At 40.4% G+C, this 23,385-nt stretch overlaps 2 protein-coding genes across 4 annotated transcripts in view; both read right to left on the bottom strand.

Annotated features, from left to right (window-relative positions):
* Window positions 1-1,731: 1,731 nt before the first annotated feature.
* On the bottom strand, window positions 1,732-11,759 carry LOC147184273 (serotonin N-acetyltransferase-like). Of its 2 annotated transcripts, none has more exons than XM_086067317.1 (5): window positions 10,131-11,759; window positions 5,736-5,837; window positions 5,079-5,297; window positions 4,556-4,710; window positions 1,732-2,489 (listed from the first exon to the last, which is right to left on the bottom strand). In XM_086067317.1, exons 3-5 carry the CDS (start codon window positions 5,230-5,232, stop codon window positions 2,121-2,123), a joined length of 678 nt encoding a protein of 225 aa, XP_085923443.1. In that variant the 5' UTR covers window positions 5,233-5,297; window positions 5,736-5,837; window positions 10,131-11,759; the 3' UTR covers window positions 1,732-2,120. The 2 variants fall into 2 exon arrangements, with proteins under 2 accessions (XP_085923443.1, XP_085923451.1); XM_086067325.1 differs by having other exon boundaries at window positions 5,079-5,211.
* Window positions 11,760-11,912: 153 nt separating this feature from the next.
* The window catches only part of LOC147184272 (myosin-10), a 58,737-nt gene continuing 47,264 nt past the window's right edge, over window positions 11,913-23,385 (bottom strand). For both annotated transcript variants that reach the window (XM_086067296.1, XM_086067305.1), the window contains 16 exons: window positions 23,040-23,252; window positions 22,821-22,965; window positions 22,517-22,723; window positions 21,724-21,828; window positions 21,471-21,623; window positions 21,141-21,389; window positions 20,810-21,022; window positions 20,523-20,735; window positions 20,272-20,433; window positions 20,066-20,194; window positions 19,886-19,974; window positions 15,302-15,425; window positions 15,014-15,222; window positions 14,823-14,931; window positions 14,499-14,671; window positions 11,913-12,514 (listed from right to left, as the gene is read on the bottom strand). In XM_086067296.1, the coding sequence (XP_085923422.1) occupies window positions 12,361-12,514; window positions 14,499-14,671; window positions 14,823-14,931; window positions 15,014-15,222; window positions 15,302-15,425; window positions 19,886-19,974; window positions 20,066-20,194; window positions 20,272-20,433; window positions 20,523-20,735; window positions 20,810-21,022; window positions 21,141-21,389; window positions 21,471-21,623; window positions 21,724-21,828; window positions 22,517-22,723; window positions 22,821-22,965; window positions 23,040-23,252 (2,647 nt within the window). In that variant the 3' untranslated portion in view covers window positions 11,913-12,360. The remainder of the gene's footprint in view (window positions 12,515-14,498; window positions 14,672-14,822; window positions 14,932-15,013; window positions 15,223-15,301; window positions 15,426-19,885; window positions 19,975-20,065; window positions 20,195-20,271; window positions 20,434-20,522; window positions 20,736-20,809; window positions 21,023-21,140; window positions 21,390-21,470; window positions 21,624-21,723; window positions 21,829-22,516; window positions 22,724-22,820; window positions 22,966-23,039; window positions 23,253-23,385) is intronic.

Genomic DNA, 23,385 nt, shown 5'->3' with positions numbered 1-23,385 from the left:
GAAGCAGGAAGAGGAAGGGGAGGGCCTTTTTGGGATGCTGACAGTATAATGGCGACTGCAAGTGGGAGGAGCTACACACACAGGGGGAAATGCCACGGCGTTTGGCCGTCTCTGTCTGTGATGTCCAGAAATTTCTGTAAAATAAAATCCTTCGAAGGAACTGTTCACCGATCTCCAATCTGATTTCACGAACACGCGGAAAACTTAAAGGATCGTTTTCCAACAAAAACCATCATAAATACATTTTATGTTGAGCTCCTGTAACTGGAGGCAATTGTTTTAAAATATACACATTTCAATTGAAATGAGCAGGAAATGTGATAATGACAGCTTTATGAGTAGCAGATTTTCAAACCACCAGATAAAACAGAGATGGGATCGTTTGAGCATTTCATGTGGCCCCACTATGCAATTCTGTATTTTAGCGCACGATGCCCTTTGAAGCATCATGAACACACTGTTTCATTCTTTCCACTCTATTTATTTATTTATTAAAGTGCAATTCTATACAGTGCCTATATTATTATTATTATAGTGTTATATATTTTTTATTTTTCATTGGTGTTCTTTGGGGCTCTGGAATGATATGAATATTTCTATTAATTTACAATAGAGGAAAGATGATTTAAGATGAGACATCAGAGTATACTGAAATGTATTCATATCACATTCCGAAATATGCCTTTCTGCAGTTTGTTTATGAAAGCAAAAAAAAAAAAAGATCGAAAGCACTTTAGATTAATTATGTCTGTTGTGCCTACAAATGCTCATAACATGTAATGCTAATGTAAAACTTGTGTGAAATAATATGGCAGTGGTTACAGTAAATGGTGTTAAAGGCGTGCTGGAACGTCTGCCTGGCAGATTATTTGGGATTATTCCACATGAGCCTGTCTGGAGATAGATGTAACCCCCCCCCCCCCCCACACTTTTTTTGTGTCTGCTACACAAAGGTTGTGTCATCATACCAAAAGAATAACATCACCTTGCTCTCACTGTAACATGTTACCACCTTTGTCTTTTCATTGCGTGCTGCTGAACACAGGAAATGGTGGTGCCTATGCTCTGTTTAGAATATTGTCCAAGTGACACACATCATGTCAGTCATATTTAATTTAGTCAGTATTTATAAGGCAAGACAATAATCCTTGAAGGGAAACCCATTTCACACTGCACTTAGCAATGTGCAACATATTGTCAACGAATGATGATGACTCCCTTTGCTTCCTTGTGCAAAACGCCAATGCAAACAAGTTGAGGTACGTTGTTACAATTGCTTTATGAGAATACAATAAAACAACCCTTTTAGACAAAAACAAATGAAGCAGCTCCTTTCCACTATATATACATATATCCTTTTTTTTTTTTTTTTTTAAATACACATAAAGCAGGATCGTAACATTTTATTACCAAAGTGAATGCGTGCGCTTCAAAAGTACCTCAACTTGTTTGCATTGGAGTTTTGCACAAGAAAGCAAATGGAGTAGATGTCACATTTCTCAGACAGAGAGACTCTGCTGGTATGCGTAAATACAAAAAGCTTTTATCAGCCTGAAAACAATGAAGCATCTTGGTGTGGAACAATGTCTTTGCGCGGGCGCACATGTGACTCATGCTTGATTTTAAACTTTGAACACGATCACTCCACCCTCTAGTTTCTTATCTTAAAAGAAGTGATGGTTACAAACTGATGGGAACAAAACACTGAAGTTAGATTAGCGTTAGCCTGTATACAGTATAAATCATTTTATTTGCATTTTGACAGTAACATGCGGACACACAGCACTATAACATGGAGCATATGTTTGGTTCATTTAGTGGCTCAAGTGTAACTAATCGGTGGCTACTCTAAATCCTCCAGTGTTGACGCGTGCGATTGTGCAGCTCAAATCTGTTTACTGACGCACGACACGGCTTATCATGGCTCACACACAGGAAACTTTACTCACATGCTCATGTCTTTACACATACTACAACACTTATGTTGAAAATGTCTATTTAATCGACTTTTTGTTCATGTTAATGTATTTGCTAAGAAAAATATAATTGTATCACACATCGCATGTAGTCTGACATCTACAAGGGTTACAATACTAATGATCTGATGTCAAATGATGACATCATACGTCCATATGCTGGTCGCTCTGGGCAACTGGCACAGTCAGGGGCGCGTTGGGGAAGCGGATGGCCTCGCTGTTGCGCCTCATGTAGGCGTGGCCGCTGATGGGGTACCACATCTCCATGAAGGTCAAGGTGCCCACGGTGATGGCGCAACGGCCCAGCACCTTGAAGCCCATCTTGACGTAGAAGGGGACCAGGAAGTCCTCGCACATGAGCACGGCCCGCCGCACCTTGGGCAGGCAGCGCAGGTATTGCAGGTAGCGCCACATCAGGATGGGGCCTTTGCCCTGCTGCCGGAACGTGCGATGGACCGCCAGCACGTGGATGTGCGCGGTGGAGCCGCGCGGCTTGTGGAGAGTTAGCGCCTCCTATGGAATACAGACTTCACTTCTATTTACCGTGGCTATAAAAAGTCTACAGTTCATCCAACTCAAATCCTTTAAATCTATCTGCTCTTCTGTTACGTCAGGTGTGCCCCAGGGAACTGTCCTGAGGCCCCTCCTCTTCATCATCTGACTCCTACCCCTAAACAATATTTTCCGCAAATTTAACATCCAATTTCAATGCTATCCTCTCTACCAAACCCTCTTCCATTCTACCACCCACCTCCCTTATGGACTGTATCTCTGAAATAAATACCTGGTTTACGCTAAACTTCCTGCAAATATTTTTTCTTCTTCTTCTTTGTAGCCTTATATAGTCTTTTGCAACATATTGTACGGTGTCCTTGAGTGCCAAGACAGGTGCATCTAAAAATAATGCATTGTTAGTATTATTATTATTACTACACACCCCTACAAAAAAATAAGAAAATTTTAAAACTTTTCCCACCATTAATAGGTACTAAAACCTGTCCAACTCAATTGATGGAGAGGGCAAGTTAATATAAAGAGCAGTGATAATGTGGTTGCATAAGTGTGCACACCCCGTTATAACTTTTTTTAAGACAAGGAAAATGGCTTATTAGGCCTAGTTTGGACATTTTCATTTAGGAGTGTACTCACTTTTGTTGCCATCATTTTAATCACAGTTTTTTTTCTCTCTACAATGATGACCTTCCATTGGTCAAAGCAAACTGTTATTTATGTCTGTCCGTCCATCCGTCCATCCATCCATCTTCTTAACCGATTGTCCTCACAATAGTCGCAGGGTGCTGGAGCCTATCCCAGCAGCCTACGGGCAGTAGGCGGGGTACACCCTGAACTGGTTGCCAGCCAATCACAGGGCACACAGAGACGAACAACCATCCACACTCACAATCACACCGATGGACAATTTTGAAGCGTTCAATTAACCTGCCATGCATATCTTTGGAATGTGGGAGGAGACCTGGAGAAAACCCACACAGGCACAGGGAGAACATGCAAACTCCCACGTCCTCTGCAACGGGAGGCGGACGTGTTAACCACTAAGTCACCGTGCTGCCCCCATCCATATATATATATACACATATCCCAACATGAAAAACCATGAAAAGCAAAACAAAACAAGAAATGACATGCACATACACAACATTCACAGCCTTTGCTCTATCTATCTATCTATCTATCTTTTTGATGCACCTTTGGCGGAAGTTCCAGACTCATATCTTTTGACAATATGATGTCTGCTTGGACACTTTGGCCCATTCCTTTTTGCAGCATCTCTCTCAAGAAATCACAAACAAACATCGGTTGAGGGTGCTGGGGGGGGGGTGGATGGGGGGCGGGGTGTCGTGTGGGGTGGGCGCTCCTGCAGTGCCCCATCCTGCTGCGTTGGGTTGGGGGCGCGGGCCGTGTTGGGGTGGGGGGCGCTCCTGCTCCTGGGTTTGCTCTCTGGCCGGTGGCCCCTACGGGGCCCGGGGGTTATCCCTTGGCGCTGCCGTGACCTGGGGGGCACTGAGGTGTTGTGCTTGCTCTGTCCTGGCAGGGGTCGGCGGCTCCCCTCTTTAGTGGAGATTTTCATGCATGCCAGTTCCACCACACCAGCATCTATCGAAACTCAGACACAATCTGCTTCTTCCTCTGGTCATTGAATCGGTGGAAGCTGGTGTCTGTGGATCTCACTCTGCTTCGTCTGTCCTTCCTTCCTTTCCTCAGTCTCTCCTTTGGGCTCTTGAGGTCTCCCTGATTTGGTGGAATTTTAGTTAGTGTAACATGTATCAATAGGTCATCCTGGAAGGGGGATTAGCCCATTTGTGGTCCTTTCTCAAGATTTCTCATTTTTCCCCTAATGGGGTTTTTGAGTTTTTCCTTGCCGTCTTGTGGTTCAATCAGTTGAAGTCGTAGATATATGTCAACTGTGGGCAAGTGAAACCCTTTGAGACTCTTGTGTGATTAAGGGCTATATAAATAAACTTGACTTGTGTAAAAAGTTAAACGCTTAAAACAAATTAATCCTGCCACGCTTTGCTCACAACTCCACACTGTTTAACATTCATCGGCAGATGGCTTACAGTGGTGAGCCGGTCCCGGTCCCACAGTGATCCGATGATGAAGGCCACCAGCCGGCCCTCCTCGAACCAGCCCATGGAAAATTCGGGACACAGAGTGAGGAAGTGACGCACCTCGTCCAGGTGCAGCGGACAGTCGCCTGACACGGAGATGAACGCTGGCGTGACAACATACAAGCAAACGTTTTTACTGGAGTACATTAGAAAACTTGACGCTGATTTATTATAATTTATTATTCATCATGTGAATGTCATTTTATGTGATGGTCTTTTTTTTGATGAGGTAATTCTTTGAGTGGCCTGTAAGAGCAGCCATTTGGATAGTTCATTTATGATTATGCCTCTTGAAATTAAAATAAATATTTTTCTTCAATTAAATATTTAATAACCCATTTTTATTAGCTGATTGACTGGTAAAAGAAAAAAAATCATAAATGAAAGTGGCAGCTACACCAAAACTGTGTAATGACCGTTTCAACCAATCAATTTGAAGACGAGTTGTAAGGACAAGATGGCGACCTCTTACCCTCTCGCTCAATCTCAAAGACGCTGACGGCATCCTGCGCGTTGAGAGGTCGGACTTCGCTGGCAGGAAGCGTGTGTCTCCGCTGGATGCCGGGCGACACCGAGGGCAACGGCTGCATGGGTTCGACGGAGGGCTGAGCGAGCACGGAGGACATGACACGCTTGAACACCCGTTGGCCCCACTCCAAGCGCCCTTCTGCAGGAGCGGCTACGGCGGGCCCTGCGTGGACCGAGCGGACACGCTTGGACTTTTTAAAGGACGCCCGTGAGTCATGCAGGTCTCATTTGCATTTGAATATCTGACGGCGGGTCGAAGGCCTCAGCTGCTTGTGGCCTCCTGCCGAAGCCCGTAATTTGTTTGCACTCACATGGATGCCATTTGAGTTTTGTTTCTGCAAGGCATATAATCATCAATCTCCTCCTCCGGCATATTCATTAACATCCACTCAATGGAGGTCGAGCATGAGTCGCTAAAAGCAGCTGTTTACATGTGTATGCAGTTTTAGTGAATGAGTTGAGAAATACGCGTGTGAAAATTTATTTGAAAACATCCATACACTTTACATATCACTATCATTAAAACCACAATAGTAAACAGTTGCCAATCAAAAATATGACCTCCTCAGTGGAGGTGATATCGGGTGATGTGGTCACTTACCTGTTAGCTTTGTTTTGGATCTTCAGGTGGAACAGTCCTTGTGTGTCTGCCTCCCACTCTAGCAGCACACGCACGTCCCTCGTCATTATGGAGTGATGATTACTATGAGTCACATGATGGAGGATTACAGAAGTTGTTTCCACAACTCGATGCATTAACTGACACGTTATCTCCTCTGCGGCAGGACGCGGAGACAAAAGCTTGGAAGATGAACGATAAGAGTGGCAGTAGCCAAAAAAGTTGAATAGCTTTACAGTTTTTCGCCACAGGTTTGGCACATTTCTTCAAACTGAAATTACAAATGGTTGTGTACATTTAGCCTACAGTTAGCACAATGTGCCCACATTTAGCACATTTTCCAAATGAATAAACCTTGCTGATCGAGCTGGATTAGTTGTTTTTTAGTCTAATGGCTGTCGTCATCAGGATTTCAGTGTGTAAGTCATAATATGCAAAATCATCTGTTCAATTGTCAAAATTAGTCAAGCATATCACAGCGGATCAGTGTAGGGGATGTTTTTTTTTCCTCGCAGCATTGCAAGGGAAAATATCCACTGCGACGTGGATGAAGACCTTTGGCCAAACAAAGAGCAGCGTATGGATGGCCAAGCGGGGGAAGGTGATGATAGTGACTACACAGTAAATTCTGTAGAGTAAATTTGACTCGGTTTTAGAGTAATATTTATACTTGGAAGAGAGTAAAATAAAGAATTTTAAAAAAAATCACTCACGGTTTGAGGAACCTTCATGTTGGGAGACGGCCCGCAATACCACCTGAGCTATGCCACTTCTATTGTTTGCTTAGTTCCAAGATATTTTTGGTCTCAGTTATGAAGATTCCAGCTGACACGAGCAATATACTACAGTAACTAACACATAGCAGGAGCTCTGTGGTTCAGGACGTCGATCGGCTGTCTCCCAAACTGAAGGTTGTGAGTTCGTTCCTCAACCCTTCACTGACTTTATTTTCACTTCTTTATTTTACTCTCTTCCAAGTCTTCCAACTCTAAACCAGTCTATTTGGTCCCACTCTAAATCAAGTGAAATTTACTCAACAGAATTTACTGTGTAGTAAAAGCATTACAGTAGTTGGTTCTTCATTAACGCTGTGCGCTAGATATCATTTTAGTTTTTCATAAATATACAGAATTTGGCCTACACTTTCTTTTGTTGCACTCTAATGTGTAAGTAACTTTGTGTGAATCAAAAGTGTTGCAATTTCCTTGACTGTGAGTGGAGTATGTCAAACCGCAAACTTTGACTACTGCTCTTGTAAAATCATTTTCCCCCCTCAGTTTTATATATAATTGTATTTTGTTCGATGTTGTGAGAAAACATCGAATGATTTTGACTTGCAGTGCTCACAGAATGCCAAAGGGACAATGCATTGTGGGTGCACTGACTGCTTGTATGACATAGAAATTTGATTTTGACACATAGGTGAGCTGTTTTGGGAGTGATATGAGCTTTTGCAGATGATTCAAAGAGTTGTGCAAAATCATCCAAGTTAAGAAGCACTAAGTGAATGCAGATGAGCCAAAGCAATTGAAAAGGATCTTTGCAATTGTGACAGTACCGACTCTTTGTTTGGGAAAGGAACTTGGAGTGAAGCATGTGTGAGCAGTTTTGTGATAGATATGTGCTTTTGCTAATAAACTGATAGCTTGTGCACAAATGAGCTTGCAGTTTTGAAAATGTCATCTCAGTTTCAAGAAATGTGCCAAATCTATGAAGAAAAACTGTAATATTAAGTCTTGAAGTTGTGCGATTCAAACTGATGATGGTATCTTGAAAATCAATGTTTTGACACTTTAAAATATTATACAACAATTCCAATCCATTATTGAGCCAAGGTATATATACAGTATTGCACATCTGTGGATATTTCATTATCTGACACTGAATAAATGACACATTGAAAAGTAGTCAATGTACAACTAATATAACAGTGTAAATTCCCTCAAAATAAAGCCAATAGCTAAAACCATGGCAACAAAAGTGAGTATACCCCTAAGGATCATTCCGTGTCATTTAATCAAATTTCTGAAAATCTTCCAACCTAATCACCACAGAATTTCTTGAAAAAAAATCTCATACAAATATATATGTGTTGATAGGGAAAAAAATCTAAATATTAGGTCTCTACTGTCAATAGTTTTCTCATGAAAAATTGTTGAATGAAGGGTTAGCCGTTGTTTTTTTGGGGATCATACTTTGAAAAGCCATTTTTTTTTAAAACTTTCTCACCTGTAGCCTTCAAAATGTTTACACTATGTATCTCTTACTAATAGACTCCAGACATGGAATGTCAGAGGTGTATGCTTATTAAACTTCTCTCACAATTTTGGCTTGTTGAAATTAAATGAGATTTGCTGAACTCCCAGTTTTGCAGATAAAAGACATATCTCACTTCTGCGCTATCTCTGGTGTCAGATGAAATATTCTCCAAATGATGATTTATTTTGGGTGATTAGTTTCACAGATATTAAAGCCAAAATGGAAGTAGGCAAATCTTTGCCCAACTTCATAGCCATTATCAAAAACTGACAACAGGTTCAACCATTCTTTCTTCTTCTTTTTTTGGGGGGGTTGTTGTTAAAATCATATTCAAAATTGAGAGCGTGTTTTGCCTCATTTTGACACAGCGATTTAAGAACAAAAACAAAATCCTATTAGTGGTTTTTTTTTTGGAGAGTTTGCTACTCCAGGCCTTCGAGTAAACATCACCGCAGGGCACCTCCAAAAGACTGCATTCTAGTCCATTGATTCTCAACCAAGGGTTAAAGCAAAAAAAAATAATAATTTGACTGAATTTAAATTGACTGCGGTCAATTAATACACATTTTGCAGGGCAGTAGGGTGCTCACTGATTCTTTGTAAATAATATTTAAGCATTAATCAGGGATGAAAAATGTGACAAGTATATGAACGCTCTAGGAGGGTAATTGGGAGTGCAAAAAATTAAAAATACTTAATACATACCTAAAAACATCAATTTGAAGCATTTTGAGAGATAAAAATCAAGCAGACTCAAAAGACAGTATTCAATAAATAATAAAATATCTATCTATACATGGTCATGTTATGCTATATAAGCAGGGTTGGGAGGCTTACTTTTAAATTGTATTCTTCTGATACAGTTTCTCGTTACTTGTTGTAAAAAAATCACAGTGGACCCTAACTATTTGCAAGGGTAGAGACCGGCCAGGACCGCGAATAACGAAAATCCATGTGTAATTGACACCTATTTAAATGCAGATAGATGGATGGATGGATGGATGGATGGATGGATAGATAGATAGATAGATAGATAGATAGATAGATAGATAGATAGATGGATAGGCGTAGATGGGTGGTGAACTGTTCACCTCAGATACATAGATTATTTATTCAGCCCATGAGGGAAGTAGGTTTGCTTTCTCCATAACAGTTGTTGCCATCATAACGTGTAAATTGGGGAAAAAGCGGACAAATAACGCTTATGAAGACAACATTTACAGAATCACACCCAATTTTTTTTATTGCTTTATTTAACAAATTGAAATCAAAAGCCAAACATGGCAAACGTTAATCAAACAATCATCATCACAGTACACAACAATCTCACAATAACAGTAAAGGTAAACGGGAAAAAAGGAAAACATAAAAACGTATGATATTGCAGTTGACACAGACACAATATCAGATTGGAAAAAAGCACGGATTTTGCGATTGTTTTTATGACATGAAGGATTGAAACATAATCTACCAATTGGTGATTCAGTGATATCAGCAAATAGGACTGTCAGCTACAACACCAATGTGACCCCAATACAGCATTAATACACCAGAAGAAATAGCATTAAAAAACTACAGCAAATTGTTTTGGCGTCACAGGTATCATTAAGTGTAGAAGAAATTCCTCATAATTAAATAACACTCCCCTGTTGTTGAATAATTGACTCACCCAGATAATATTATGATCAAACCAAGTATTTTAAAAAATGGATTTGTTCTTGTAACAATGTCTTGGTTATTCCAAATAGAGTAGCGGTGTGGTAAAAAAGTTACGCTTGTAAATGAGTGACCAAGCAAGCAATGCCTGCTTATGGAAGTTCGATAAGCGAATGGGGATTCTTTCAATTTTATAATTACATGACAACAGAAATCTTAATCCACCAAGTTTGGAAGATTCACACCCAAATAACCTTGCCTTCATCTCTCACAAGGACACGCGCGCGCGCGCACACACACACACGCGCGCGCCGTAATTATGACCTAATTAAGGATGATGACGATGCGTTACATCAACCGCAAAACAAACTTTTATCCCAGTTTTGACATTTTTATTGTTAATATGGTTTTTAAATAGTACATCAGTGCGTAATATGTAAAGAAAGTGGACCTCTAACTCACGTTAGCATGTAGCGAGTTAGCAACTAGCTCCTCCGTAGCAGGACGCCCCAGCACGCAGACGGTTAAAACTTTTTCCTTTTCTTCAGTGGGTAAATTGCAAACAGTGAATAGCGATTAAAACATCCTCTTTCCCCTCCCACATTCAAATTGGCCGCGTAGTGTGTGGAGGACTCGACTCTCGACATGTCCTTTCCGCAATGCCACCCCTACACTCTAGGGACAGACAGTTCCGCCAACTTCTCCTAATATGGCTTGCTGCTTCTCTATAGCGAAGGTACACACAGCATGACATTTAAGATCTCACCCAGATATTAAAAATTCAATACTTTTGACAACAAGAATTTTCAAGGTGGTATTAATAAGTTCAATGTGTGAAAGCAATGTCAGTTTAGTGATGGGATCTCAAACAACAAACGTGCAGTCCCCACGGGGACTTGTTTATAGGGTGCACCCCTGTCTCATTTTTTTCAAAATGACGGAAATCCGTCCCCACGAAGGAGAACTTTAACCCGTTCTCAACCCAACACAGCTGAGGATCGCTATCAGGCTTGATGCTGAGCTTGCTGATTAGCTGATCATTTGAAACACGTGTTGGCTGAGGGAGGCATGGAAAAAAGGCTGAATAGAGGTACTCGAGGACCGCAGTTGAGAAACACTGGTCTAGTCTGTAGGACGGGTGTCGAATAAAAAAATCATACGTTGAAAAGAACTTGTCAGGATTGGGATTTGAATCTACGCCTCCATTTGGAGACTAGAAGGCCCAAATCACTGAGGAAAGATGCAAGATGACATCATGAGTCTGGCGCCTCAGACCATTTGGCCATCCTGACATGTCAAAAGAAACTAAGTATCCGTGATACAAAATCTTAAACAGTCAATGCATCCTAAAGCACTTTTCAGCAGTGCGTTTTGAAAACCATGCCAAAAACGGCCAGAAAAACACCATCAATATCAAGATTTCAAAAAATGAGGGAAAACACCCTTCCTATTTTTTTTAACATTTTAACAAGAATTTGATCTTCCAATAAAAGTAAACCTAATACCTACCTGCTGTCAGTTTTTTGGAACATGGCTCTGAAGCTGGGCAAAGATTTGTTTACTTCCATTTTCGGCCTCAATATCTGTGAAACTGATCATTCAAGAGAAACCATATTTTGGAGAATGTTTAAACTGACACCGGAGAGGCAGAAGTGAGAGATGTCTTATCTGCAAATCTGGGAGCTCAGCCACTCTTCAAATTTGCTATTTCATTTTGACAAGCCTAATTTTCGGAGAAGATTACCTAGGATATAATTGATTTCCACACCTGACAATCCAAATTTGGAGGCTATTAGTAACAGATATTGACTTTTTTTTTTGAAAGCTACAGGTGATAGTTTTCCTGATGTTGCTGTTTAAAAATGGACTTTTCTTGAGTGTGATTACAAAAAAACCCCATCTAAACTAAATAATTTTTCTTGAGAAAAATATTGGCAAGACAGACCTAATATTTTAATTATTTGTTTATTATTTAAGTATTTTTACTAGAAAATTTTACAGGATATTCTGAGATGATCAGGTGGGAGGCATTTGATGAAATGACACGGAATGACCATTAAGTGAAAATGTCCAAATTGAGCAGTTTGTCATTCTCCTCCCAGTGTCATGTGACTCATTAGTGTTGCAAGGTCTCGGGTCCAAATAGGGAGGCCTTCTGTTCAAACTTATTTTATTTCAGATGGTGTCAAGTGTGTGTGGCGACAACCACGTGAGGACAAACAACACCAGCTTTTTTTCTAAAAATATCATTACATGGATGTTTTATTAAAATACATCTTCACAAAATGATGCATATATGAACAGTACACGTGGCATAAATGTGTTTAAGGGAGTGGAACAAGGCACAGAAGATGAACGCAAGATAATTGCAAGAGGTTGGAGACAGACTGTTTTCAATCTCTACCTTCATACACAAGCAAAGCATTCTTCATACAGGGCTGGAAAAATACTACCCATCTCAAATAACTTATGTTTCTCAAATGGGATTTCGGGATGAGATGAATGCAGTCTCTACTTAACGAAGCTCTACAGGACCAATAAGGCAATGTTTGTTGGGAAAAGAGAATGTTGGCATTCCAACCGCTGGTGTGTCTTTATACGACATGCTAAGGTGCATGTGATAGGAAAGGCGTTCATACTCAAGAAGCTGACAGTTCCTCACTGAAGGTTGAAATTGAAGGCAAGTTGCCATTTATTCCTGCTGGGGGGTGGGTGTCTCGTTGGCGTTGTTGTCTGTGACCTTGTTTTCCAGCTCGTCATCAGACAGGAGGTCCAAGGACGATCCCTCGGCTGGCAACTGACGTCTGCCTGAGCGACTGGAGGAAAAACTGATGGGGCCGCCACGCCTACAACAACAACAACGGCACAGTTTTAACATCATCTAACATTTTTCCGTTCTCAGCACATATTGCTATGATTTGATATGTAGCAACCAAAGAAGGTTGGTACATGTATCAGTGGATGGAAACAACCTACCTGTACAGTGCCTACCCAGAGCATCTGCCAACCTTCCCACTACCTACCTACAAAACCTGCCTACCTACCTAAAGCAGCTAACGCCCTACCTACGACACTATCCCCCTTTCGTAGTACCTTCCTATACACTACACACCTACTAACTAGAGCTGTGCACAAATAGGTGGCAATTGAATCCTAATTTGCAGACTCAGATCAAATGGTGTAGCATCACCGGAACCGGCATTTTTTTACATGACTTAAACCATGTTACTAGTTCAAACGCCAACAGGCAAGACATTTTGAAATGCTACGTGAATGTTTAGAAAAAGGAAGCAAAACACGTACAATTTCATTGCTAAAGAATTCAATGAGTTCTAATGAATTTATTGGAGCCAAACACACACAAAATGGCGGCTATATGCAGGGTCATCAGTAAGCGAAGGCTTGCTTTATTGCTAATATAGCTATGGTTGTGGTCAGAAGAATGTAGGCTATAACCCATAAAGCGAATGCTTGCCTTGAGGATCATTTTCTCTGGTTTTACAAAACAAAGTGTGCAATAACCGACCCAGATTCTACCGTTGGACACAATGCATCACGTAGATAAGCCATTTGAAACTTAAAAGAACAACTTTTCTGTGGTTCGAAAAATGCAGCAATCCAGCAATCCAAAATTACTGAGGCCCCGTCCAGTCGGAAGCAAAGCTGGCTTCGTTCCTCAAACAAATCTCGTACACACAGAAGCATTTCAAGACTTGCGTGTGTCCAAAAGAAGACGCTGAGGACGTTTAACGGCTGTAATGTATATGCCAAGTCTGGAGTGGCGCTGTAGCGCAGCCACAGGGAGTTAACGGAAAGTGTAGAAGAAGAATCAGCGAAGACGACGAAAAAATGTTCCCCCCTAACTTCATTGTAATCTACAGAACAAACATGGCTTTGCATGTATCAAAACAACATGAAAAAGACGAACACAGGAGAAGTGACAATGGCGGGTGATTCAAGTACAAGACCGCTTGTTGAACGTGGGAGTAAAGAAGCAAAATATTATGCTGCAAAAGCATAAGCAAGCTAAGGAGGCTGCGCAAAATGACTATGACACGGCTATCTGGTATTGGTGTTGACAGATTGACGATTTACGCGGTCACGCGAGAATTGCCGCATACGTCATCAATGTGCGACAATGCGTCGTCATCGAGCTGTAACCATTACGTCATCACTGGAGGAGTATCCTGCATATGGTGTCCAGACGGACGCGTACGGGCCGTTTTGAAATCTTTCCACTCTGGAGCCCGGTTTAAAAAATGATCGGTTTCAAGCTCCAAAATCCCCCGTCATGTGGACGAACGGATCCATTGAAACTGGCTTTCGTGTGGACGGGGCCTGAATGAAGGGCTTTGGACACTGTATGGTGTAGAGAAAGCACTATATAAGTCTTCTCCAGTAACTAGTTAGGTCAAATTTGATTTATTTTTCAGGAAATACATATTTTTCCTTAAATACATATTAAGTAAAAAATTCAACCGGAACTCGTTCACCAACGTTGACACGATTAGCAAATCAGCATTTTAGGAGCAAGTCCAGACTACCTACTTACCTACCTACCTACCACTAGCACCTACCCACCCACATACAGTACTTGTAGTACCTTTATACCTATTTACCAACCTAGTTACATATCTATCAACAACACTACCCTAACTACATACCTACAGTCGGTACCTACCTATGGCTACCATTATTGCTCAAAATACCAAAAGTGCATACAGTACCAACCTGCTTACCTTCCTACACTTTCTATTAGCAATAGATGCCTAACTGCTTACAGTGTTTAAGTACATTGGAATTGCAAAATCGAGTGTATATCAAGAGTACCGGAGGCGGTTTTTCAGCGTGTGGACCTCCCGGCTGAGACCCTCGCTGGCCTCTGTGGCGTCATCCAGCTCTCGCTGCAGCTTCCTTCGTGACGCGTTGGCCCTTGTGGCCTCCTCTTCTGCCTCCTCCAGCTGACGCTTCAGCTGCTTCATACGAGAGTTGGCTTTTTCCACCTTCACACACACAAAAACAAAGACAGCAAGTTGGGCAAAAGGTAGTAGTTGTTTAGAGAAGGGCAAATTAGGTCACCCTGTAAAGGTGAGTACATTTTTGTACTATTTTTGTACTATCAAGTGGTTCAAGTTCAAATTCCAGGCTACATACTTGTTCTTTGAACTGGTCCGCATGGCGGCGTTCGTCCTCCACCTGCATACAAATCTCTTTCAGCTTCTTCTCAGTCCTCCTCACTAACTTGTTAGCTGCTGCTCGCTCCCTGCCGAGAAGTTGATGGAAGATGTAGAGTTCAGGTTTAGGGTTTTGACGCGTTCCTGTCACGGCCAATTTGTACGTCTTACTTGGCCTCCTGCTCCAGCTGTTCTTCCAGCTGTGCTATCTTGGCCTCCAGCGCCGTGATGGAGGCCTTGAAGCGGCTCTTCACAGAACCTTCAAGCTCACCCAGCTTGGCCCGTAGCTCCTTGTTTTGACGTTCCAGCTGCTGCCGGGCGTTTTCGCTCTTCTGCGACGCGCTCCGCTCCGCACTCAACTCAGTGGTCAGTGTGTCCACCTGCCGAGAGAGAATGAAGGCAATATGAATGCAATTCTCTGATTCGGAACCCTGGCAAAATTTAAGGCTCATGGCGCACCTGCATAGTGGTCTTTCTGAAGCGGTCGTTCAGCAGCTCCATGTTGCCCTGCTCTTCTTCTAGCTCTTCCTCCAGCTGAGCGATACGAGCCTCCAGCCTCCGCTTCTCATCCAACAGTGCGGTCCTTCAACAGAAGCAGAGAGAAAGAATGTGATGGCTGATTGGATTACATTTACACTTGGCTAATGTAAAGAAATGCAACAAATAGGGAACATAGAAGGGAAGGGGGGTGTTGCAATGCAATATATGTAGACAAAGCTCTAAGAAGCAGTAAAATTTAACATTTGACTACCACCATTGACAACATAATGGAATGTTTAACCATTGAAGTACATATTAAAAATGCACCAAATGTTATTATAAGTTGCATGTATAGGACACCAGGATCATGTCTTGACATATTTAATGAAAAACTAACGGACATTCTCAGATATACAAATGATCAAAAAAACAAAAACAAAAAAAATAATGTGTGGTGATTTTAACATTGATTTGTTAAATCCGAATGGGCATCAGAAAACAACTGATTTTATAAATACAATGTATAGTAATAATCTATTCTCTACTATTACGAAACCTAGCAGAATAACAATTGATACAACTACACTAATAGATAACATATTTATAAATACATTTGACCATAAAATAGAAAGTGGACTTCTTATTAATGATATAAGTGATCATGGATTTAGGAAAAACACAATTGGTCTGAGGTCTATTCAAACGATGATCCCAATATCGCATACAGTGCATTTCAGTCTACCATTATTTCTCTAGACAATAAACATTGTCTATTAATAAAAGTCACAAGATCTAGTCTAAATAAGGCATGGATGACAAAGCTGATAGAGAATGCATGTAAAAAGAAAAACATTTTATACAAAAGATTTATTACATTGAGAACTATGGAAGCTGAAATAAAGTACAAGACCTACAAATATAAACTATTGAATATTATACGAACAAGTAAGAAAGATTATTGCCATGCATTACTAGAGCAGAATAAAAGCAACACACAAGAAATATGGAAAATACTAAATCATGTAATTAAAAATAGCTTAAAAAATAGATTATCCAGAATATTTTATAAAAGATACAAATATTGTTATTGAAAAAAATTCAGATATAGCTAATGATTTTGTTACTGTTGGCAGTAATATGGCAAAATAAATCCCTGAGCCAAGAAACAAACATGAAATAGATAAGCACATAAAACAAATCCATCCACTATGTGGCTTAATGCTGTTAATGATACAGAATTATTAAATGTTAAAATATTTAAAAAATGAAAAGTCCACTGACTATTTCAACATTGATATGACATTAGTAAAAAGTATCATAGAATATGTTATGAAACCTTTCATAATTTGTCGTTTAAAGCCGGTATATTTCCATCAAAAATGAAAATAGCAAAAGTTATTTATATTCATAAAACTGCAGAAAGACATATATTCACTAATTATAGACCAATATCAGTGCTGCCACAGTTCTCAAAAATTCTAGAAAAATTATTTTCATATAGACTGGACAACTTTATCGAAAAACAGAAGCTTTTAAGTGAAAATCAATATGGGTTTAGAGAAAAACGGACCACCTCAATGGCAGTCATGGAACTCGTAGAGGCAATATCTAATAACATAGATAATAAAATAAAATTACTGTTGGAATTTTTATAGATTAAAAAAAAGCATTTGATACTATAGATCATAGGTTTCAAACTCCGGTCCTCGAGGGCTGAAGTCCTGCAGGTTTTGGAGGTTTCCCTCTTCCAACACAAGCTGATTCCAATCAGCAGGATCGTTATCAGGCTTATGCAGAGCTTGCTGATGAGCTGATCATATATCAGCTGTGTTGGAGAACGGAAACATCCAAAACCTGCAGGACTGCGGCCCTCCAGGACCAGAGTTTGACACCTATGCTATAGATCCTTCTATACTAATGAATAAATTAGAAAGATATGGCATAAGAGGTTTGGCATATAAATGGATGGAAAGTTATTTGGACATCAGTACTTACAGTTTAACAATATACAATCAAAACACTTGAAGATTACTCATGGAGTCCCCAAAGGGTCTGAGCTAGGCCCCAATTTATTTATATTGCATATAAATGATATCTGTTGTGTCTCAAAAATATTCAAAAGCGTCTTATTCGCCGATGACTCAACTCTCTACTGTTCAGGAGAGAACCTGAAGCAGCTTCTGACTACTGTGGAAAATGAATTGAACTAAAATAAAAAAACTGGTTTGACATAAACAAATTATCATTAAACTTTAACAAAACTGAGTTTATCGTTTTTGGTACAGACAAACCACACAGCAGGTCAACATTATGGTAAATTCAATTGAACTAGAAAGAGTCCATGAAAATAAATTTCTTGGAGTAGTTATTGATGAAAAATTATGTTGGAGGTCACACATAGATAATGTCAAAAGGAAAATGTCAAAAATTACAGGGATACTCTCTAAAACTAAGGATGTCCTGAATAAGAAATCATTATACACATATATTGTTTATTTTTATTACCATATCTGACCTATTGTGTGGAAATCTGGGGAAACGCATATAAAACAAATACCGATCCTGTTTTCAAACTGCAAAAAAGAGCCATAAGAATTATAAATCGAGCCAACTCATTCTCTATTTATTAAATCAAATACAATAAAATTCTATGACTTAGTTGAATTTAAAATAGCACAAATAATGTATAAAGTACACAACAATCTACTTTGCCACAGTACTCAGAAGCTGTTTGAAATTAGAGAGAGTCCTTATAACATAAGGGGTACAAGTGTCTACAAAAAATTTAAACAAGAACAAATATTAAGCAAAGGTGTGTTTCTGTAAACGGTGTTAATTTGTGGAATGATTTTGGAACTGACCTGACAAGATGTCAGTCACTTGCTGAATTAAAAAAATTGTTTAAAAGCAAAGTTTTAAAAAATTACTTACATCAGACATGAGCTGTTAAAATTGTATATATGCTGTAATTTCTTTGGATGTGTCTGTATGAGTGTAATGAAAATTGGATATGTGAGTATGAGGACATGATTTATAAATGTATTATGGTATATGTCTATGAATTTCATGTACATATGTCGCTGGCAAATGTGCACTTGTATATATGATTAGGTTTATACATTTCCTTTTGTTGAAATACATTACCTTATTATTTTATGAACATAAAACAAATAAATGGTAAGACTAGATGATAAGTTTTTAACTTCCTCCTATCCCCTTTGAACATATAAACTATTTTCTATCTTCCTATTCTTGTTTTCTTTTTAACTTAAATTAATGTGTGTTTTCTTTGTGTTTATATGTTCAATAAAGAACCAAAGGATAAAAAAATAAATACAAAAATGCATGGTGCCATATACAGTAAGCAATAAATACATTATCTTCTATTTTAACTACCTGGAAGTAGAATGGTCAATGCGTTTCGAAAACTTTTGTACACTAACACCAAATAACACACGCACAGGGTTGGGAGGGTTACTTTTAAAATGTATTCCGTTACAGTTACAAGTTACCTGCTAAAAAAATTATTTAGTAATGTAATCCAAGTACCATAATATTAAAGTAATGTAGCTTGATTACTTTGGATTACTTTTGGATTACTACAATACCAAGTATACTCATGAAAACAAAATAAATATCACCACTATATTTATTAAAATGCATGTATAGATAGGTTGATTGATTGAAGGCCATACACTGTTTCAAACTGTCACTGAAAGCAACCACACCTCACAGACAGACAGACAGATGTATAGATGTATAGATAGATAGATAGATAGTTAGATAGTCATCCAATGAGGTAAAGTAAAGCTTTGCTTGCTAGCAAAGCTGTTGCTGCAATGTAGAATGGGGAGAAAATGGACATATGGTTTTGAAAGCAACATTTCCCATGGTAGCTCATTTCACCCCCATGCACGCAACGCATGCACTAATAATGATACGAGGATGACGATGCGTGACATCAACTACAAAATGAAATTTTATCCCAGTCACGAGTTTAGCCATGTATATTGTGTATAGTGTTTAAATAGTGAATTGGTGGGAGGGAGATTTGTTCAGAAGGTGTAACTACAATTATGGTGTAGTGGCGGCTAGCAAGAAGCTCATCGTAGCATACGCAGGACTCTCATCTCAAACTTTTTCTTTGTTAAAGATAAATCGGTCCTTCAGCAAGCAAAGTATGTTCCAAACAGTGAATACCAGTCGCCACTTCCTCCTCTAGTCCGTGAATCTTTTTCAATTGGCCGCGTGTGGAGGACACAACATCAACACGACACAACAACAGCGTCTCTCTCTCTCTCTCTCCCATTATAGAAATTGTAATCCCTCGAAATAATCCAATTTCTAATAAATGTACCTGTAACGTGATTACGTTTTTTTTTCCTGTACTGTAATGGAATACAGTTAAAAAAAAAAGTATGCTCAATACATACATGTATTTTGTTACTCCCCAAGCCTGCACACGCACACACAACCCCTTTTTTTTCTTCCCTACAACCCGAATCGACTGGATGGTTTGGTACTCCTGGTGTAGAAGATGAAGTAAAACGAAGGTCAACGTACTTTCCAGATGTGCTGTTGGAGATTTCATCTTGCAACTCATCTCTCTCTTGCTCAGCGTGGCGTCGACCTCGCTCCGATGCTGCCAGGTCCTACAGAGAAAAAAGTTGAGAAATGGTTTTCATGCTGCCTCAGTCTTTTAAGTTTGTGATGGAAAATTCCATTCTAGCAACAGTTCTGTACCTCATGCAGCTGCACAATCTCAGCCTCCAGACTCTTCAGTTTCTTCTCATTTTCCTTGGATAATGCAAAAATATCATCTCTGGAAACCCTGGCATCTTCCAGTTCCCTCTGGTAGTCCTTCATTTGGGCCTGGAGACAAAATGTTGATGTTTAGATGCTAGGCCCGCATGTGAATGAAGGCACAGTGATGTGATCCAAACGTGCACCTGTAACTTGCGCAGTTGTTTGATGGCTTCGTCTCGAGCCTTGCTGGCACCTTCTATTTGACCCTCCACATCCTTCAAATCCATTTCCAGTTTCTTCTTAGCGGCAACGGCTAAAGCTTTCTGCTTCCTCTCATCCTCCAGTTCTGCCTCCATCTCTCGGACCTGTAAGGAGGAGTCAAGACAATACAGTTGGCCACTGTTAAATGTAAGGGCATTTATATTAAAGGTTAAAGCCAAGCTGGATGCTGCACCTGCTTGATGAGCGCTCTCTTTTTCTCATCGTTCTGGTCGTCCCGGCCCTGAAGATCCCGCTCATACTGAGCCTTCATGGCCTGCATGTTGACCTCCAGGCGCAGCTTGGCATCCTCGGTGGCCTGCAGCTCGTCCTCCAGCTCCTCAAGTTGAGTCTTCATTTCTTCCAGCTGCTGCTCCAGAGTACGCTTGGATTTCTCCAGCTCGTGAACCTTCAGCCCAGAGGAGATCAACGGACTTTATGAGGATTTCTGAACGCATGATTTACTGGTCCAATAAGACTCACATTTTTGCCCACGTCGTCCTTCGAGTTCATCAGATCTTCCATTTCGGCACGGAGCTGCTTGTTAACCCTCTCCAGCTCCTCTTTGGCCTCCAGAGCTTCATCCAGCGCTCTGGTCATGGACAGAGCTTTAGTCTCCTTCTCCCTGGCCTCAGCTTCAGCCCGGTCACGCTCTTCAGCATAGCGGGCTGAAATGCTCTTCTCCTCAGCCAGCAACTACAGAGAATAATAATCCACGGTCAAAATAGAGACAGCATATTTGTGATCTGCCTATGGACACAATATTTAGGATATTTTTACAAAATATAAACGGGCAAAATCAAGATTTGCACACCTGGTCAAATTTCTTTTGTTTCTTCTCCAGGCTGGACACACTCTGCCGCTGATGGTCCAAGTCAACCGTGAGATCATCCAGCTCCTGCTGCAGACGAGTTTTTGTCTTCTCCATCTTCTCAAAAGCGATGGTCTTTTCCTCCAGACGCTGGCCTGACATCTCCAAGTCCTTTTGAAACTTCTTCTTTGCCTCCTCCAGACCGTCTATTGTCCCTACATCGTCCTCAAGCTTCTTCTTGCTCTCGGACAACTACAAACAGAAAAATAAAACACATCTCAAATTGTGAATGAAAGAAGAGACACCAGCAAAATCAAAGATGATCAGCCCTACCTGAGCCTGTAAGGTCAGCAACTGCTTCTCCACATTTTTGCGGGCCAGCTCATCCTCCTCTTGCTGCTCCTGGAGGGCATTCTTCTCTTCTTCCAACTGGCGCATGCGACTGCTGACGTTCAGTTTCTGACGGGTCTCCTCTTGAAGCAGCTCCTACATGAAAATATAGTTAGTTAGTTAATATAATTAGCTGAAATACAAAAGTTCATCACATTTCATTTTTGGATAAATACTGAAAAACAATGTGGAGCACCTGTGTGTCTTGGAGCTGACTTTCCAGTCCAGCAACATCTTTTGTCATCTTGATGCCTTTTCTCTCTGCATCTTCCAGCACGGCAGATACATTGTCAAGCTCGGTCTGCATGGACAAATGAGCAGTTTGTTGGTTAGTAGCTTGGAACATACTGTATTTATAAGAAAAATTATACAATATCAAGAAGCACTCAATTTGAGAGTTGCCCTTACTTATCTGTCTGTTGTAATAAATGCAAACTCACCAAGGTGTCATGTAGATAATAACATTAAATTGCAAACAAAAATGGACTTGTTCTTCAGTTTTCAAGTATTTTCAAAACCAATTGTAATATGTTTTATGTTTCACATTGAGTCATCAATCTCTAAGGATAGGTTCACACTGCAGGCAAATGCGAGTCAAATTGGATTTTTTTGCCCCGCGTCCTGTATCAGATTTTTTTAATGACAGTCTTGGCTCAATTCCAATATTTTCAAATCCGTCTTTTCTCACTTTCACATGTGGTCCTAGATCGGATGCAAAGGCGATTTTTTTGCAATATGACCTCCGTTTGAATGGCTAAATCACATGTATCTGACCTATACATCATCAAAAGCCCAAGCTGTGTGCTTGGTCGAGTTGACCTAAATCATAAGCTACAATTTCATGCACATGAAAGCATCACCATTCTGAAGTTCAAGATGCTTGCTGAGATGGCAATGAGTGTATGACAAGATGTACAGATACCACCCATTTGCCTTTGAGGGAATTGTGCCTGCAGAGAACACACTGTGCCACTGTAAATGCACGTCACCTGCAGTTTGTGCGCACGTTCAGTCAGCTCGCCCTTGGCGCGCTCGCCTTCAGTGTTTCTGGCAGTGACTTCCTGCAGCTGAGCCTCCAGTTTCTTCCTCTTGTGCTCGGACTCTGTCTTCGCCTGTTGAAGGCTTTTGACTTCGCAAGCCATTTCCTTGTTGGCGCTCTCCTGGCTCTGCTTGGTCTTCTCCAGATTAGCTTTGAACTAGAGATAAATTGTAGGTAACATTAAGGTTCACAATTCTTCAGTAACTTTTTTTTTCTTCATGTGGGATGTTATATAATCAGGGAAGGTGCCCTACCCTCTTGGCCTGTTCAAGCTGCTCGGAGATCTCTTCCAAAGCAGTGCCATGCCTCTGTCGCACATCCTGTATCTGAGCCTCATGGTTTTTAGTCTCTTCCTCAATGGCTTTCTTCAGCTCTGCAACTTCTTGCTCTCGTTTGGTTCTAAAAATTACAGAAAAGTCGAAACCTTCTTGATTTTTGATACTTGACAGTGAGACAAATCCAGAAATTGTTACCTTAGCTCCTGCTGGGCAGCGGTTGTATCAAGGGTGTCCTCCAGTTCTGTCTTAAGGGCCTCCAGTTCTTCACCCAAATCTCTCTTAAGCTTCTCAGCTTTGTTCCTGGCCTGTTTCTCCAACTCCATGTCTTCCTGCAGTTCCGACAGATGAGCTTGAAGCTCTCGCACTTGTTTCAGAGCGTTGTTCTTCTGGTTGACCTCATCTTCACCCCTGTGAAACATCAAGCAACAACATATCAAATGTCAAAATTCATTAGGGTCACAGGTGAGCAGACTTTGGGCTGTACACATTGGACTGGTCGGCAGACAAACCACATACAGTGTAGACAACCAATCATTCATAC

This window comes from Leptonotus elevatus, chromosome 1 (genome assembly GCF_054856555.1).
Source record: "Leptonotus elevatus isolate MCC_2025b chromosome 1, RoL_Lele_1.0, whole genome shotgun sequence".
NCBI classification, from domain to species: Eukaryota; Metazoa; Chordata; class Actinopteri; order Syngnathiformes; family Syngnathidae; genus Leptonotus; species Leptonotus elevatus.
Note: the sequence above shows the minus strand (reverse complement) of the source record. Positions and strands in the feature narration are given on the sequence as shown.

Coding starts and splice junctions, on each gene's coding strand:
- LOC147184273 (XM_086067317.1), bottom strand. CDS start 5,232: ATGTCCTCCGTGCTCGCTCAGCCCTCCGTCGAACCCATGCAGCCGTTG. Junction 4,711..5,078: donor CTTTGAGATTGAGCGAGAGG/GTAAGAGGTCGC, acceptor TTGTCACGCCAG/CGTTCATCTCCGTGTCAGGC. Junction 2,490..4,555: donor ACCGGGACCGGCTCACCACT/GTAAGCCATCTG, acceptor TGTATTCCATAG/GAGGCGCTAACTCTCCACAA.